General features: G+C 43.5%; 1 protein-coding gene across 1 annotated transcript in view; it reads right to left on the bottom strand.

Moving 5' to 3' along the window:
- Nucleotides 1–10,596, bottom strand: part of Pik3r3 (phosphoinositide-3-kinase regulatory subunit 3) — a 54,193-nt gene extending 43,597 nt beyond the window's left edge. Inside the window, exon 1 of the mRNA XM_051171934.1 lies at nucleotides 10,445–10,596. Coding sequence (XP_051027891.1) covers nucleotides 10,445–10,550 — 106 coding nt within the window. The 5' untranslated portion in view covers nucleotides 10,551–10,596. The remainder of the gene's footprint in view (nucleotides 1–10,444) is intronic.
- Between the last annotated feature and the right edge of the window lie 6,640 nt (nucleotides 10,597–17,236).

Genomic DNA, 17,236 nt, shown 5'->3' with positions numbered 1-17,236 from the left:
CCCAAACTCTTTAATCACCCAGTGGTGCTTTTTAAATTAAGCAAGAAACTTTCTAAAAGCCAAACATAGCAGCTAAATGGAACACGAATGAAAGTGCTGCTGTGTAGTATTTCACAGATGCAGGCATGTGAGTCTCTGGGATTGGGTTCAGGTCATTAGGCTGTGCAGCAAGTACCTTTATCTCTGAGCCATCTTCTGGTCCACCTCTTTAAATTACTTATAGTTATTATTAGTAATTTAGCTTACTCCTTATTAGGCTATAAATTCCATTAGGATATGGACCGAATCAATAATTTCTCAATCTCCAATGCCTAGCTCTGTTAGCAACTAGTGGTTGACCAAATGTCTGAATCATACTAAATGAAAGTCATATAAGCAGGAGGAGGAATGTATGTATTACTGGTGAAACCATGAAGAAGCACCAGCCTCAGTACATGTGTGGGTTAATGTACCTTAAGTTTTATTGAAACATATGTAATGAGGGAAGTGTGTTAGATGTGTCTGATAGGCAAATGAGATCCAAACCACGGGAGGCCCCAATATACTTGGGGTTAGACTGCTGATCTCGCCAGCAGCTGTGTAGCACCATTTAACTGGTTGACAAATGAAAAATACTTTCAACTCTAGCACTCATGAGTTTGAGGCTAGCCTGCTCTACATAGTGAGTTCTAGGCCATCCAAGGATACAAAGTCAGACCTTGCCTCAAAAAAAAATAAATAAATAAGAGCCGGGCGTGGTGGCGCACGCCTTTAATCCCAGCACTTGGGAGGTAGAGGCAGGCGGATCGCTGTGAGTTCGAGGCCAGCTTGGTCTACAAAGTGAGTCCAGGATGGCCAAGGCTACACAGAGAAAACTTGTCTCAAAAAACCAAAATAAATAAATAAATAAATAAAATAAAATAAAAATTCTGGCCAGATGTGGTAGTGCACTCAGGGGAGGCAGACGGATCTCTTGGAGTTCAAGACCAGCTTGGTCTACAAAGTGAGTCCAGAACAGCTAAGGCTACACAGAAAAACCCTGTCTCAAAAAAAAAAAAAAAAAAAAAAAAAAAACTGGAGCTGGAGAGATTGCTCAGAGGTTAAGAGCACTGGCTGCTCTTCCAAATGTCCTGAGTTCAATTCCCAGCAACCACATGGTGGCTTACAACCATCTGTAATGTGATATGATGCCCTCTTCTAACATGTAGGCAGAGCACTGTATACATAATAAATAAATAAATATTTTTTAAATGGTTGAAAAGTTGTTTTAGTATAAAGGAGGGGTTTACGAAAGCTTAAAGGTTAACAGCAGTAAGTTTCTTGGGTTTACGGAGTGTCTATGCTGTGTGTGTAAAAGAATTCAAATCGTAGCACTTATATAAAGGCAAAAGGACAACAATACAAAGTCAAGTTCTCTCCTTCCCCCTGTACGTGGGTCCTGGAAGTCAAAATGTCACCAGGCCAGCACAGCAGTGCTTTATGCACTGAGCAATCTTGCAGTGCCCCTCCTTTTGTTCCCCGATCCGTTTATTTATTCCTGAGTTCTCAAGCCACAGCACAAGTGGGAGTTGGAGGGTAACTCTCTCTACCATGTGGATCCCAGGGGGGAACCACTTCACTGTCCTTGAACCTTTAATTTGTTATTATCTGGCCTTGTGAACTCCAACTCAGAAAGTGAAATGGGGTTCCCATCAATAACCTTTAGTTCTAAAATAGGAGAACAAATAACTTCCTAATATTTTTTATGTACAAATATAAGAACAATCTTGAGGAAAGCTATGGTTCTCCAAATCATAGCACTGTTGTTGGCCGCTCACCTGGCATCCATTTCCTTCTTTTCCTAATATAGTCCCTCCAGGTTACAGTCAGCACGCCTTAGGGGAAACCAACACTATTCCACTTTCAGGAACAAAGGCAGAGCAAGGGTAATCCACTATGATTGGCTCAGGAACTAGCATATGACCTGACTCTAGGCAAAAAGACAGGAAAGAAGTCTGGGAAAGGTTCCTGGAGTCTCCTCGCTGAAAACTGAGGCACAGAAGCAGACATCTGAATTCTTCTAGAAGCCATGTATGAGTTTGTCTGGAACCACTGTAACCACTTTACTGCTAGACTGATGACTACGCTAATCTCAAGCACGGAACATTTGAGCCGTGTATGAGTTGAAAATAAGAGAGTTTTTGGTTGTTTGTTTGCTCTTCGAGACAGGGTTTCTCCATGTTAGCCTTGACTGTCCTAGACTCACTTTGTAGACCAGGCTGGCCTCGACTCACAGTGATCCGCCTGCCTCTGCCTCCCAAGTGCTGGCATTAAAGCCACCGCTCCCAGCTAAAATCAGAGGTTTTTTTTTTTTTTTTTACTGTTAAGCCGCTAAAATCAACAAACCCTGAAGCCTGCTAAATGGAAAAATAAATTTTGGGTTTTTGTTTTGTTTTGTTTGAGATGGTTGGGGGGAACAGTTCAAGACAGAGTTTCTCTGTATAACAGCCCTGAAACTCATTGTAGACCGGGCTGGCCTTGAACTCACAGAGACCTGGCTGTCTCTGCCTCCCAAGTGCTGGGATTAAAGGCATCCACCATGCCTGGCAAATTTTAGTTCTTATGCCATTTTGAATCAGTGCTACAACATGCCCCTGAAAACAGTAACTACTATTTTATGAAACATATCCCAATAGCAGAAAATGCTTATTAATAAATTATACCACACTGAGTATCCTTACTACAAAACTGAAATTCAAAACATCTAACACAGAGCTGGGTATGGTGGTGTATGCTTTTAATCCCAGCACTCAGGGAGGCAGAAGCAGGTAGATCTCTGTGAGATTGAGGCCAGCCTGGTCTACAAAACGAGTCCAGGACAGCCAGGGCTATAATACAGACTAGCCATGGTGATGCACGCCTTTATGCTAGCACTCAGGAGGCAAGGGAGGCAGGCAATCTCGGTGAGTACGAGGACAGCCCAGTCTTTGCAGCAAACTCCAGACCAACTAGGACTGTATAATAAAACTCTGTCTGGGGAAAAAAAAAAAAGTAAAATACATATTAAAAACAAGCTCTAGGGTCAGAGAAATGGATCAATGCCACCAAGTCTGGTGACCTGAGTTCAATCCCAGAATACACATAGTGCAGGAGAGATTCCTGAAAGTTGCCCTCTGGTCTCCACGTATGAACACACACACACAAACAAAAAAACAAAACAAACAAACAAACAAAGTAAAACAAATATAGGACAAAAAGTATAGACTCTAAAGCAATTTATTTCAATAAGATTTTTCTCAAAACTTATAATCACTATAAATTTTGAGTCATGGCAGGTTTATCATAAATTTAAAAATAAAAATTTAAGTTGGGCATCGTGGCACACGCTTTTAATCCCAGCACTTAGGAGGCAGAGGCAGGTGGATATCTGAGTTTGAGGCCAGCCTAGTCTACACAGTCCAAGACAGCCAGGACTCCATAGAGAGCAAAAACAATGACAATAATATCAATAAATTAAAATGTCTTAAAGATTTATTTATTTATTATTATTATACAGTGTTCTGCCTCCATGTACACCTGCACACTAGAAGAGGGCATCAGATCTCATTATAGATGGCTGTGAGCCACCATGTGGTTGCTGGGAATTGAACTCAGGACCTCTGGAAGAGCAGGCGGTGCTCTTAACCTCTGAGCCATCTCTCCAGCCCCCAATAATTAAAATTTTAATACAATTCAAGAGCTAGACAAGGGTGGATGGTACTGACTTCGGCTTTGTCCTCACTCCTCACCAGGAGACCACAGGGTAGATTTCACAGTGATACGGGGCATGCACAGTGGCATGACTTCACAGGTTGGACTTACACTACTATTACCTCTTTTATTAGAATAGATACCTTTATAAAAACCTACGAGCATGCACAATCGTGGGCTGGAGAGGTGGCTCAATGGTTAAAAGCACTGGCTGCTCTTCCAGAGGGCCTGGGTCCGATCCCCAGCACCCACACGGCAGCTCTGTAACTCCAGCTCCTCTGGTCTCTAAGACATGCACACATGTAGTGCACAGACACGTACTTAAGCAAAGCATCCATACAGACAAAAACAAATAAATCTTTAAAAATAACAAAAACTATTCCACATAACAGGCAAAAAAATTGGAAAATGATTTTTTTTCCTTTTTTTTTTTTTTTTTTTTTAGACAGGGTTTCTCCATGTAGCGCCTTGGCTATCTGGACTCACTTTGGTAAACCAGGCTGGCCTCGAACTCACAAAGATCTGCCTGTCTCTGGAAAATGATCTTTTAATAGGGCTCAATAGTTGGTTTTATGTTATCACATGTCAAGTTCTACATATTCTAACTGTATAATAAGCTAGCTGGCATAATAACATATTTGGTAACATAAGCTTCCATTTGGTCATGTGCATTATAAAACTAAGCTAACAACTCCAAAAAGCATACTCATTTCTAATTTCTCAGTCCCAAAAATAAGCTTTAATCTAAACTAGAAAATGTTGATGAAAGTAATGTACATTTTATTTCCTTTATTAAAATAAATATCCACTACAACATCAACATTTTAAAACTTAAGCCACGAAATGAAACTGGCTGAATACAAAAGATTTAACAAGACACTCTGGCACAGGGTATTGAGACAAGAGAAACCAATAAGACCCAAATGCCAGAGAGATGGTGCAGTCACTTACGGAGCCTGCATATAAGCATAATAATGAGTTCAGACTCCTGGCAACTATATAAAAGCTGGGAGCAGCGGCTCGGCTCTGTAACCCCAGGAGCAGGGAGGATGGTGTGTCCGCCCAACGAGTGGGCTCCAAGTTCATTAAGAAAGGAAAGCACTCTTACTCTTCTTCTTTTACAATTATTTATTTAGTGTGTACGTCACCACATGTGTGCGCCAGAAAGCACAGGTATTAGTCGGAGACAACTTATGGAGGCTTCTCCTTCTGTCATGTGGATTCTGGGGATCAAACTCAGTTTACCAGGCTGGATACTGTTAGCAAGAGCGTTTACCTAATGAGCCATCTTGCCGGCCCAGCCCACAGCCCTAACTCTTGATATTATTTTTTTCTCTTCTTTTGGAAACAGATCTCATATCCCAAGCTGGCCTCAATTCACTGTGTGGCTGTGAACTTCCTGACAACCAGACTCTCTGCCTCTACCTGGAATTACAGACGTGCATCACCACACCCAGTTTACCGTGTGTTAGGGATCAAACCTGGGTCCCTTGTATACCAGACAAGCACTCTAACAACTGAATTGTTTCTAACCCCAATCTTAACGTTTCAAAGGTAGTTTTACATTTCATGCAAACAGATTCTCTACAGCTGCCAGATAATAGAGGAACATTAAAACATGAAACCAGACGGCTCACGCTGCCAAGCCTGACGCCCTGAGTTTGATCTCCAGGGTTCACGTGGTGAGAAAAAAAAACCAACTCCTATAAATTATCATCTAATTGCCACAAGCACACCATGCCACTCCTGCTCCCACACATACAAATAAATAAATAAATGGATGGACAGATGACTAGATAGATAGATAGATAGATAGATAGATAGATAGATAGATAGATAAAATTAATTTCCCAGGACTGGAGAGACGGCTCAGCCATTAAAGGCTAGGCTCACAACCAAAATTAATTTTCCAAAAAAGATATTAAGCTCCCATTTAGATTCAATTCTTTTCCTTTTTCCTTCTCCCTTTTTCTTTTCATTCATGCATTCATTGTTTGCTTGCTTGTTTGTTTGTTTGTTTGTTTGTTTGTTTTGGAGACAAGGACTTTTTATTAAGTAGCTCTGGCTGCAGCCAGTGATCTTGACAGGTGGGTCATCTCCCCAGTTTGTTTGTTTGTTTTGGAGACAAGGACTTTTTATTAAGTAGCTCTGGCTGCAGCCAGTGATCTTGACAGGTGGGTCATCTCCCCAGTCCCCTCAGACGAGGAGTCTAACCAGGCAGTGGTGGTACACATCTTTCATCCCAATGGATATCTGAGTTCGAGGCCAGCCTGGGCAACAGAGCAAGTTCCAGAACAGCCAGGGCTACACAGAGAAACCCTGTCTTGGGGGGCGGGGGGAACAAGAAAGAGAACTATGAAATGAATGATAGCAATTGAAAAGATAGTTTTTAAGACTATAGTTTTAAGACAGGTAACAATTTTTATTATATTTATAGTTCACATGAAAATCAACACAATACACCAAAATATTGATAATGTTCCAATTAAGGGCCCTAATAAATAAACTAACTCAAAAGTTAGGCAACTACAATAGCCAAGGAATGGGGTGACCAAAGACCTTAGCAAAAAGCACCTAAAACTAGAAAGAAACAATGATCTTAGTTATCTACTAATGCAACATACATTGATTAAATTGTCTACTACTTCCAAGACCCTAAACAAGCTAAGAAGCTTCCAACCAAGTAGGAAGATAATTCCATAGGGCAAAATATACACAAACAAATGCAGTAGCTGCTGTAAACATGACGAATTCCATCTAAGAAGGACTCAATAAATAAGAAGGGAACAGGGACTTCTAACAAAGGTGTCAAGGGAATGTACATTCTGGGGAAAAAGGCATCTGATATGAGTTCAAAACATACACAACATTTTGACAAGTGACTATTAGAAGAGATAGGAAGATAGGAGTGTACGTTCAAGTAACGGGGCTGGGGGAAGCTTATCTAGAAGTTATACTGGACCCCAGGAGAAAAATGGACTAGAAAATTAGGAATAAAAGAAGGATGGATTTATATGCAAGGGTAAGCAATAAGGGGCTTTTTTTAGACAGGCAAAAGAAGCCACTGGGTATTTTTTTTCCTTCCGAGACAGGATTTTTCTGTGTAGCCTTGGCTGTTCCACAACTCACTCTGTAGACCAGGCTGGCCTCCAGCTCTCAGAGATCCACCTGCCTCTGCCTCCAGAGTGCTGGGATTAAAGGCTCACGCTGCCACTGCTGCTGCCGCCTCCATACCCCACCACCCAGGGCCACTACAAGATTTTTTTTTTTTTTTTTTTGGTTTTTCGAGACAGGGTTTCTCTGTGTAGCCTTGGCCATCCTGGACTCACTTTGTAGACCAGGCTGGCCTCGAACTCACAGCTATCTGCCTGCCTCTGCCTCCCAAGTGCTAGGATTAAAGGCGCGCGCCACCACGCCGGGCTTAAGATTTTTTTTTTTTTAATTAGAAGATTTATCGTTGTATCATTGTAAGCTAAATCATCACATGATATTGTAACAATAACACTGTAGACTGGGGACTAGAGAGATGATGGCTCAGCAATTAAGAGACCTTTTTGCTCTTCCAGAGGACCAGGGGTTCAATTCCCAGCATCCACATCATGGCTCATAACTGTACCTCCAGTTTGAGGGGATTCAGTGCCCTCTGAGGGCCTCTGAGGGCCCCAGGCAGGCATGTAGTACACAGATGTACACTAGGCAAAACATCCACAAACAAAAACTATACACTGGACAGAACAAAAATGGGAAAACAATAAGTTTTCACTCAGTCCAAGAAGGGAGAATTTTTGTTAGTGTTGCAGGCTAGGAAGAAGACAAGACATAAACATGCTGCCCATCATCTCGTTGATAATTTACTCATAGTTTAACATATTAGAAACCTTCACTTATCACACAAAACAAAGGTGGCATTCACATTATTTCCATCAAAAATTATTCAAAAAAGGATACAAAGTTGGTGGGTAGGAAAGGGGGGTGGTTGGAAGTGGGAAGAGTTGGTTCAAGACATGTTGTATAAAACTCAAAGAAAAAAGTAAATTTTTTTGTTTGTTTTTGGTTTTTTGAGACAGGGTTTCTCTGTGTAACCTTGGCTGTCCTGGATTCACGTTGTAGACCAGGCTGGCCTCAAACTCACATAGCTCTGCCTGCCTCTGCCTCCCGAGTGCTGGGATTACAGGCGTGCGCCACCACACTAGCATGAAAAGAGTAAATGTCATTGTGTCTTGGTTTTGCCAAGAAGAGGTATGCCTTATTTAGCTCTTTTTGTTTCCTCCCTGGTAACTGAAGAACTGTTCTGTAGTCATTATTATGGTGTCTGATACTTTAAATAAATTATGATCTGGCACAAAAAAAATATTTTAAATATAATGCACATGCAAAAAGTTATATAATTTTACTTTAGGCCAGGTGTGGTGGCTCACCCCTTTAATCTCATCACTTGGCAGGCAGAGGCAAGTGGATCTCTATGAGTTCAAGGACAACCTGGTCTACATGGTGAGTTCCACACCAGATAGGGCAATCTAGTGCCTGCCTCTCCCACCCCCCCAAAAAAAAGAAAGAAGAGAAATTCACTTAATACTCAATGTTTCAGCATTATTTAAAAGCAATTTCTTTTTGAAATACTATTAGGAACAATTATATTCTACAGTAAGAATGCAAAACAAAAGATAACAGTATAAATGTATTTTCAATATTCTGAATATTTAGCATACAGAATCTTATTCACGAATAAACATCTTAAACTCAAAAGTTTATTTCAGTGAAAAATAAAGTTTGGATCAGAATTTTCTATCCATCCATATTAAAACCCACATTTTACATAATTATAATAGCTTTCTGAAAAATTATTTTTGGGTGGCACATGCCTATAATCTTAGCACTTTCAGAAGATGAGACAGGAGGAATGCAAGTTTGAGAGCCCAGCCTAGACCACAGAGAGTTATAGGCCAGCCTGAGCTATATTGTTTAATTTAGTCTCAAAAATAAATAAATAATATATATATTCAACTCAAGTTGGCCAATATTTTTCTACAAGATTAAAATGTTTCAATCATTAGTACCTTCTTCGTTTTCTACCCTCCTCCCTACTCAACTCCCCGCCCAACAAATTCCCTTTGTATGTCTGGAAAGCATGATCCTCTATGATATAGCATGGTTCTAAGGCAACGTGAATATATAATTCTCACAGACACAGATGTATAGCACTATTTACTTTCCACAGGAGAGAGGCCAGTGACACACTGGATTTCTGAACATGTGAATGACAGATGTGTCTAACAGAAGCTGTGCTTTACCATGGGGGGAAACAAAGGAGAAAACACACAATAGATGGGTGGCAAATCTTACAAACTTTACAAAACACTGGAAAGCTGCATCTGGGTTACAATCACAATTACAAAAGTAAACCAAGACAGCTCTAAGACAAAGGAGAAAAGCACAACTGTTAGTGATCATTGAGAGTTTCCTAAAATGGGTTATTTTCAATAGTAGTATTAGTTTTTAACACTATCACTAATTTTTAAAGAAGATAAGTTTTCATTCACGAGGACACAAGAAATAAATACCTCCTACAAGATATTTATACTTCATTATATTTGCTGCACTCCGTTTTTTTCAAATGTTTCCAAAAATACATAGTCCCTATGACAAACACTTTATTCTGTAGGATTAACTATAACACATTTTAAAAGACAACAAATTCATCCTGCATTAAAAAGAATGAATCACAAAGGCCCTCTGCTTATTCAAAATCATTACATAAAGCACTCCATGTAAATGCAAAGACGGTTTTAATATCTGGCAGCTACAATAACCATAAAATAAGCCACACTTTAAAGAACAAAAAAACTTTTTGTTTCCCTTTCTTTTTCCTTCCCTTATCAGAGAACAAAATATCTCAGCCTCAGACAAAGCTCTCAACTAAAAATATATTTATATGTACACTTCACATGTACGTGTATACAAACGTATCACATACATGTATATATCCTATTCACAGGAAAGAGAAAGGTTCTTTATTTCTAAGAGTCGAAATTATATCAATTCTATGTCCCAAATTGAGTTAAATCACCATAAATTAATTAACGAGTAATAAAATACTGCATGCATACCTAAGAGGCTATATACATAAAAGGGGAAAAAAAAAAACCTCAGACTAAGGCCATGAATGAATAAGACCGCCCAATCCCTGAAAATCACTAACCGGCATTCGGTTTCTATGAGAGAGACACGGAGTCTCAAAATGAATAATCACAAAGGCAACTCAGTTTCTGAAGTTAACCAAGGTAAAACACAACGAACCAAATCAGACAATTGCATTAAAGTATAAACTCTAAGGAATTCCCACAAAGAGAAAGACTGTCTTCAAGCATGGATTATAAAACATCCCTTGCACGTAGAAATCTTGGATTATTTAAAAAAAAAAAAAAAAGTGGAGGGCCGTCAAAAACCTGAATGACATGCAAAGGCAAAACCGAAATCGGGTCTTTCCTTCCACCCCCCCCCACTCCATTCCCCCCACCCCCACCTTCTGAGGACAATGGGATCAGGGTCCTAACTGCAAACTTTAAAGGTGTAAACTAGAACAGATTTACTGCAGCTGTAACTGCAATCTGCCCCTCATCCCGAACCTGGCGCACCCAAGAATACTTCTAGCCTGAAAAACATCACCGGGGTTTTGTTAAGCACAAATGAGACCCATCCAAAAAAAATAAGAAATAAAAAGTTTGCTCCCAAATACCTGGAGGATCCATTTCAATATAAAAGATCAGTTCTGTAGAATAGGGCATCATCACCTCCCTCCAGTCTGCGTCATCGCGGTCCATACTCCACACCGTATTGTACATCGCGCTGTCAGGGCCAGGTCGTCAGGAAATATATAGAAAGCATATATATCTTTTATCTGATATTTAAAAATCTAAATATATATATTTGCAAAAGTTCCACACGGAAATGAATGTACTTGGGGCTTTCCAACGGCCAGAACAAGTCCAGCCAACTCTACTGGGATGAGGACAAGGTCCTCCCCTACTCTCCTCTTACAGCACCCAACAAAACGCCCCGAACTTTCAAGCTACGGGGTTTTTACCTCAGAGGGTAACTGGGAAGCTCGGAAAGCAGAGAGCCGGGGTGGTTAAAAAAAAAAAAAAATTAAAAAAAAAAAAAAAAAAGCGGCTTCCCGAAAATCCTTCCTTACAATCGCTCTCCAAAAGGGAAAAGCTCCCACCGCCTCCTAATCTTTCAGCGGAAGCCACTTTTGTGTGTCCTTCGGAGGGTGGGGGAGTGGGGGGGGGGGAGAGGAGAGAGAGAGAGGGAGAGGGAGAGAGAGAGAGAGAGAGAGAGAGAATGGAGAGGGAGAGAGAGAGAAAAAGATCGCGCTGGGAGAAAGCTGGGGAAGTGACAAAGGCTTGAAAGGGGGGGGGGTTGCGTTCAAGTTTCGGGGTCCCACTGGTCTGCAGAGAGCGATCCCCTCTGGGACTGGGACTCGGGCTCTGTTGGCGTCAGGCTGGGGACCCCAAGCGTCCGCAGCTTCGGGACGGCGACCCGCCGGTGAGTCCACTCAGCTCGGCAGCGCGCGGGTAGCAAAGGTAAACCCGACTACCCCGGCTCCCTTCACGCTCTGCCCAGGCTCCAACCACTAGAGTTTCATTTTAACTGCGCTGAGGGGACCTCCTCCTCCTCCTCCCTCCCTCCCTACGTCTCCCTCCCTCTTCCCACCCCCGCTGAGGCGCCACCCAACTGTGCGGGGGGGGGCAGCAAGGGGAGCAGCCGGTAGCGCGGCCGCCCTTTCCACTCCGTACCATCTGAACGTGCAGAGGAATGTCAAGCGCCTGAGAGGGAACAGCAGCCACTGCCCTCCACTCCGACTTTTAGCTCTCCTTGTCGCCCCGTAAGGCGCGACTCTTTCCTCAGACTTTGCCTGTACTCCCCTAGGCTCACTCAGAGTGGTGCGGGCCGGGCGCTGGCCGCTCGCCAGGAGTCGGAGCCCGGCGCACGCGAGCTCAGCCGGGGGCGGGGGCTGCGGGCGCTGATTGGCTGGTCCCGGTTGCCGGAGCCCGAGCCTGCGTCTTTTGTCTGCCCTGCTCCAGTTGAGGAGCGGAGACGGCTGCGCGCTCCGAGCGGGCCAATCAGCTGGCAGCCGGCGCCGGCCGGTAAGGCGGCGATTGGTCGGACCTCAGTTACTAAGCGGGACAAAGGCAGAAGGGGGAAGGGGGGGGGAGAAAAGAGGAGGAAGAGGAGGGGTGGGGGGTGTGTGGAGAAAGAAAGAAGGCGCAAAAGGCGGTTACTGACAGGCTGGGCGAGCGCTCGGGGGGCTCAAGCTGCCCGGAGACTGGCGGGGCTCCCGTTGTGGCTCGGTCTGCCCGGACTAGTGACGGGGAGGGGGGGGACCGGCTGGCGCGAGACTCTTCTGCCTGGAGACTGGCCGCGGGGGAGGGGGAGCGGTGGTAGCGGGGCGTGCTGTCACTTGGCGGGGCGCACACTCTCCTGCTCCATTGGAAGTCTCTGGGCAGGAGTTCCTCCTCACAGACCTCCTCACCTTGCTGCGTTCGCTCTCCCCTACCCAGGTGTTAAATCATCGGATATGGCAAAGGTCGCCAAGCCCACTTGCAGGACTGTTCGCGTGCAGACGAGATGCCCATCGACACCCCCACCCCGCAACTCCCTGCGGGTGCCTGAACCTTGGGTATTTCTTGGGGAGTCATTTTCCCGCTACTCTGCTTCCCACTGAAGGACTTTTGAACCCACAGTAACTCAACGCTCAAGTAAATAGTGAGACATCTCAGCAAGCCTTCCAGTTCCATTACTCAAACCAGGAAAAAAAAAAAACAGGGACGGGGTGGATTACAGGGCCTGTGTGATTTCTGAGATAAATCACAGGTGATGGATTCTCTCGCCAAAAAAATTCTGTTTCCTAACAGACCCCTCTTCCTCACACACAGTCTCCTCCCTCCAAGCTTAAAGCTCTGAGACTGTCTTCAGTATAAAAATGCTGAACACTTCCACGCATTTCAGAAACAATTAACTTGCTGGGGGAACCCTGAAATAGCTAACCTGTGCCTGGAATTGCCAGCCTGCCCTACAATACAGTCCGAGAAGGCCAAAAACTGCTGTTTCCTCTTTACTCTGGAGTAACAAAGCCCATTGTGTTTGACAACCTGATTTAAGCCCCAGCAAAACCTATCCTGAGGAGTTCTGTTCTTGATTGGCCTCTGGTAGGGTCGCCACTTTTCATCCTCTACCTCCTAAGGGAGTTCTGCTTTTCTTAAAAACATTCTGAGCTAGGCCAGGCAAGGGGGGCCATTCCTTTGGTCCCAGCACTCTGGAGACAGAGACAGGCATATCTCTGAGTTTGCAGCCTAGGTTCGAGGCCAGTTTGGTCTACAGAGCTAGCTCCAGGATAGCCAGGACTACACAGAGAAACCCTAAATCAGGGAAAGAAAAAAAAAAAAAGGAGTTGAGACAGGTACAGAAAACACAATCAAAATGCCTACAGACTAGATACAAAGTAAACGGATAAAAATCCAGACATGGTGAAGCTTTAAAGGAAACAAATTTGAAAAGAATTGTTTTTAGAACCCTGGCGGTCTCTGTCTGTTGAGTTAAAATGTATTTCGAAAGCTGGAGCAGCTCTGGGGCAGGGCTCATTAATTTTAATCTCCTAAACTGCTCCTTCAGGTAGAAGACGTTGGAAGATCAGCTCTAATTTGTGGCTGGCTTCCCAGCAGTCTCTACTTCACCATAGCTGAGTGCCAAAAGTAGTCACATTTGATAAGTCAAAAGGCTGGACAACCAGTCAGGAGCAAGGAGGTGTACACAGGTGTCCGTGTGCATTCCCAAACAAAATGAAAGTGAAGAAACAAACAAAAGTGTGGAAAAGACAACAACTTTGGCTTTCATGTTTCCACAGCGCCGCTTTTGCCTGGACCACTTCTCAGCAGTTAGTAATGGGGTTTCAGTTTCTGACGTACAGAGTAATTACCCAGGCCTTTCGCATAGTTAAGGCTTGGTGGGGGTGGAGTGAAAAAGTAACATAGTATAAGCCGAGTGCTCAAGGTTGATATGTGGCGTAGAGCAGTTGTGCTGGATAGGGTTGGGTTTGGTTTAGTTTGGTTAGGGTTGTTTTGATGTTTTGGGGTTTGTTTGCTTGTTGGTTTTTTGTTTTGTTTTTGTTTTTTGCCGAGACAGGGTTTCTCTGTATAGCCTTGGCTGTTTGGCTCTCCCGGACTCACTTTGCCGACCAGGCTGGCCTCGAACTCACAAGATTACAGGCCTGCAACACCCATCCTGCCTCTGTTGGATAGCTTTATGTCAATTTGAAGCAGCTAACATCATCTAAAAGAAGGGAACCTCAATTAAGAAAATGTCTTTAAGCAGGGGCAGTGATGGTACACACCTTTAATCCTAGCACCTGGGAGGCAGAGGCAGGTGGATCTCTGAGTTTGAGGCCAGCCTGGTCTACAGAGTGAGTTCCAAGACAGCCAGGGCTCCAGAGAGAGAGAGAGAGAGAGAGAGAGTAGAGAGAACAAAGAACACAAAGGCCTTCATAAGATCATGCTGTAGGCAAGCCTGTAGAGAATTAGCCCATTGTGGGTGGGTAGTGCCATCTCTGGGCTGGTGGTCCTGGGTTCTATAAGAAAGCAGGCTGAGCAAGCCAGGGGAAGCACCCATCCATGGCCTCTGCCTCAGGTCCTGCCTCCAGGTTCCTGCCCTGCGTAAGTTCCTACCCTCAGTGCTTTCCATGATCAACAGTGAATGAAATAAGTCCTTTCCTCCCCAAGTTGCTTTTGATAATAGTGTTTCATCACAGCGATAGTGACCCTAAGACAACAATGAGTCAACCTTGCCACCAAAACGTGTCTGACCCAAAGCTTCAATTTAAATAGACCTTTGACTTCCAAGGGATGAATGGCACACAAGGCTATGAGGATGTCCAGAACGAGAGCGTTCCTTTAAGATGGGCTTAAGTCGGTGGCCTACCATGGTGGGAAGTGCCTGTTGCATGATGTTGGCTTTTTTTCAGTTGAGAAACAGAACCAAGGTTCTGATTGCATGTCATTTAACTGCTTCTGGCTCTTTGGCAAAGGTAGAAATTGTTAGCTCTGGTGTCCTGGACCGCTTCCATCCTGGAGGATTATATTTGGCCTGAGTGTGGATTAAATTCAGCCTCAAGAGCTCAGACTCCTGGGTCACAACCTGCTAGTTTGGGAGGTGCTTTTTTTTCTTTTGCCTCCTTTCTTTCTTTAATTTAAATTAGCCCTAGGTAAATCACAAAATCTATGTGTCTTCATTTATATATTTGGAATAGGAGATTGCCTTTCGATTTATGCAAGCTACTTAATTTATTGTGAAACACTCTTGAGAATGAAAACGAAATGTCACTTAATAGTTAAAACAGCACCTTTCTACAATCCAAATAAAAGGCCGGGCGTGGTGGCGCACATCCTTTGAATCCAGCACTCCGGAGGCAGAGGCAGGGGATCTCTGTGAGTTCCAGGCCAGCCTGGTCTATAAAGCAAGTCCAGGACAGGCAGGACTAGGAGAGAAACTCTGTCTCGAAGGGGGGGGGAAACAATCCAAATGGATAGGACACACTTCTTTTTTTTAACCCTGGTGTGGTTTGTGACAAAGCTGTTCAGACATGCTCCATGGCCTTCATTCTCTAGATTTCAGAAATGGATGACATTTTTCTTCTGTGCCCTGAATGTAGCGTGTGATGTCAGGGTTCTCTGCGCCAGCAGAGCCTGCCTGGAGCTCAGCCAAAAGCTGCTCGTGATTAAAGGCACCATCTGAACACAATTCTTTTTTTTTTAAAGCTTGGCAAAATGAAAGCCTACCTTTTCCCCTGAGGCCATCGGCCTTAACATCGGGACTGACTTTAGCCTTTGAGGAAGAATTCCACTGGCCTCAGTCTCCTCCCCCACCCCATCATCTTCCCTTGACCATTTATCTCCTGAAACCTAGTCCATGCAGCTAAATAAATTTACTTAATAAACGGAAAGCAAAGAAAAACACTTAGAATGATCACTTACAGCTTCTAGGGCCTTCATAAGCCACGTGCTTTTGGATGGAAAATGTTCCCCTTACATTGCAAAAAGATCAATGGTGGTAAACCTTCCAGAAAGTCATTTCACCTGGGAACTGATAGACACATCTTTTTTTTGTTTTGTTTTGGTTTGGTTTATTTTTGTTTTTTTCAGTTTTTCCAGACAGGGTTTCTCTGTGTAGCCTTGGCTATCCTGGACTTGCTTTATAGATCAGGCTGTCCTTGAACTCACAGAGATCTGCCTGCCTCTGCTTCCTAAGTGTTGGCATTCAAGGCCTGTGCCACTACGCCAAGCAATAGATATCTCTTGAGATAACTGTGCTCAAAATCTTTCTGAAGAGCATCTCTCTTAAATGGCATTTACAATATTTTTTAGCTTCCCCTCATCTTTTTTTTAATACTTGAATAGTCATGATACAGTTAATCATATTAGCTTAAGGCCCTGAGATATTATGACAGCAGATGAATGAGGGGGCTTTAGAGAAGCGGCGTTTGCCCAAATGTTGAAGTCCTGGGCTTAGGGGGCTTAGACCCATCAGCACATGATGGAGATCTGCTCTGCCTTATTCTCCCCACCCTGGATTCTCCTTCAGCTGTAAGGGATATAAAAGTGCATCTCTCTGTAGCCTGACATGTTCCTCTTCTAGCAGCACAGAGGTCACTGATGATATGTATGCCACTCTACAAATGTCCCCTCCAACAAGGCAACAGATTTCAGCTTGGCTCTCACCAGGAGACAGAGCAAATGAGATCCAAATGACAGGAACAATAGTCCAGGCTGTTTTGCTAGGGCAGGGTACAAACCGGGCAAGCAGCTGGCGAGCTGTTACCACGTTTAACCTCCATAACCCTGGGGAAGAGGGTTGTGCTTTTATTCTCATTACAGATAAAGAAATTGAGACCCAAAGCAGTGAAGGAACTTGTTCAAAGTCATGCCATCACTTAGTAACAGCAACACTGGAGCCCCAGGTTTCCACTCCAGGCCCACTGCATTCTCTGTGACATCAGGGTTTCATTTCTTTGCTTGTTTTTACCTGGAGATACAAAAGTGAGTAAGAAAGAAACAGTAACATTGAACTCTCCAGACTCATAGAGGAGAGCAAACAAAGGAACAAATAATGGCATGGAAAGTGAAATAGACAGAATGCTGTGGGAGCCCCAAAGAAGTGATGACCTGGACACACATGCAGGTAAATAGAAGCTTTTGAGTAGCTAGGATTCCTTGAACTTTTTTTTTTTTAAGATTTATTTATTATGTATACAGTATGCATCAGATCACATTAGAGATGGTTGTGAGCCACCATGTGGTTGCTGGGAATTGAACTCAGGACCTCTGGAAGAACAGTCAGTGCTCTTAACCGCTGAGCCATCTCTCCAGGCCCCATGGATTCCTTGTACTTTTTACATACCTGATTTAAACATGTGCTCTCTTTATTTCTGTTTCTTCAATACATATAATTAGCTTCAAGCCTGAAAACGGTCTATGGA

The sequence above is a fragment of the Acomys russatus genome, chromosome 29 (genome assembly GCF_903995435.1).
Source record: "Acomys russatus chromosome 29, mAcoRus1.1, whole genome shotgun sequence".
Classification (NCBI taxonomy): domain Eukaryota; kingdom Metazoa; phylum Chordata; class Mammalia; order Rodentia; family Muridae; genus Acomys; species Acomys russatus.
Note: the sequence above shows the minus strand (reverse complement) of the source record. Positions and strands in the feature narration are given on the sequence as shown.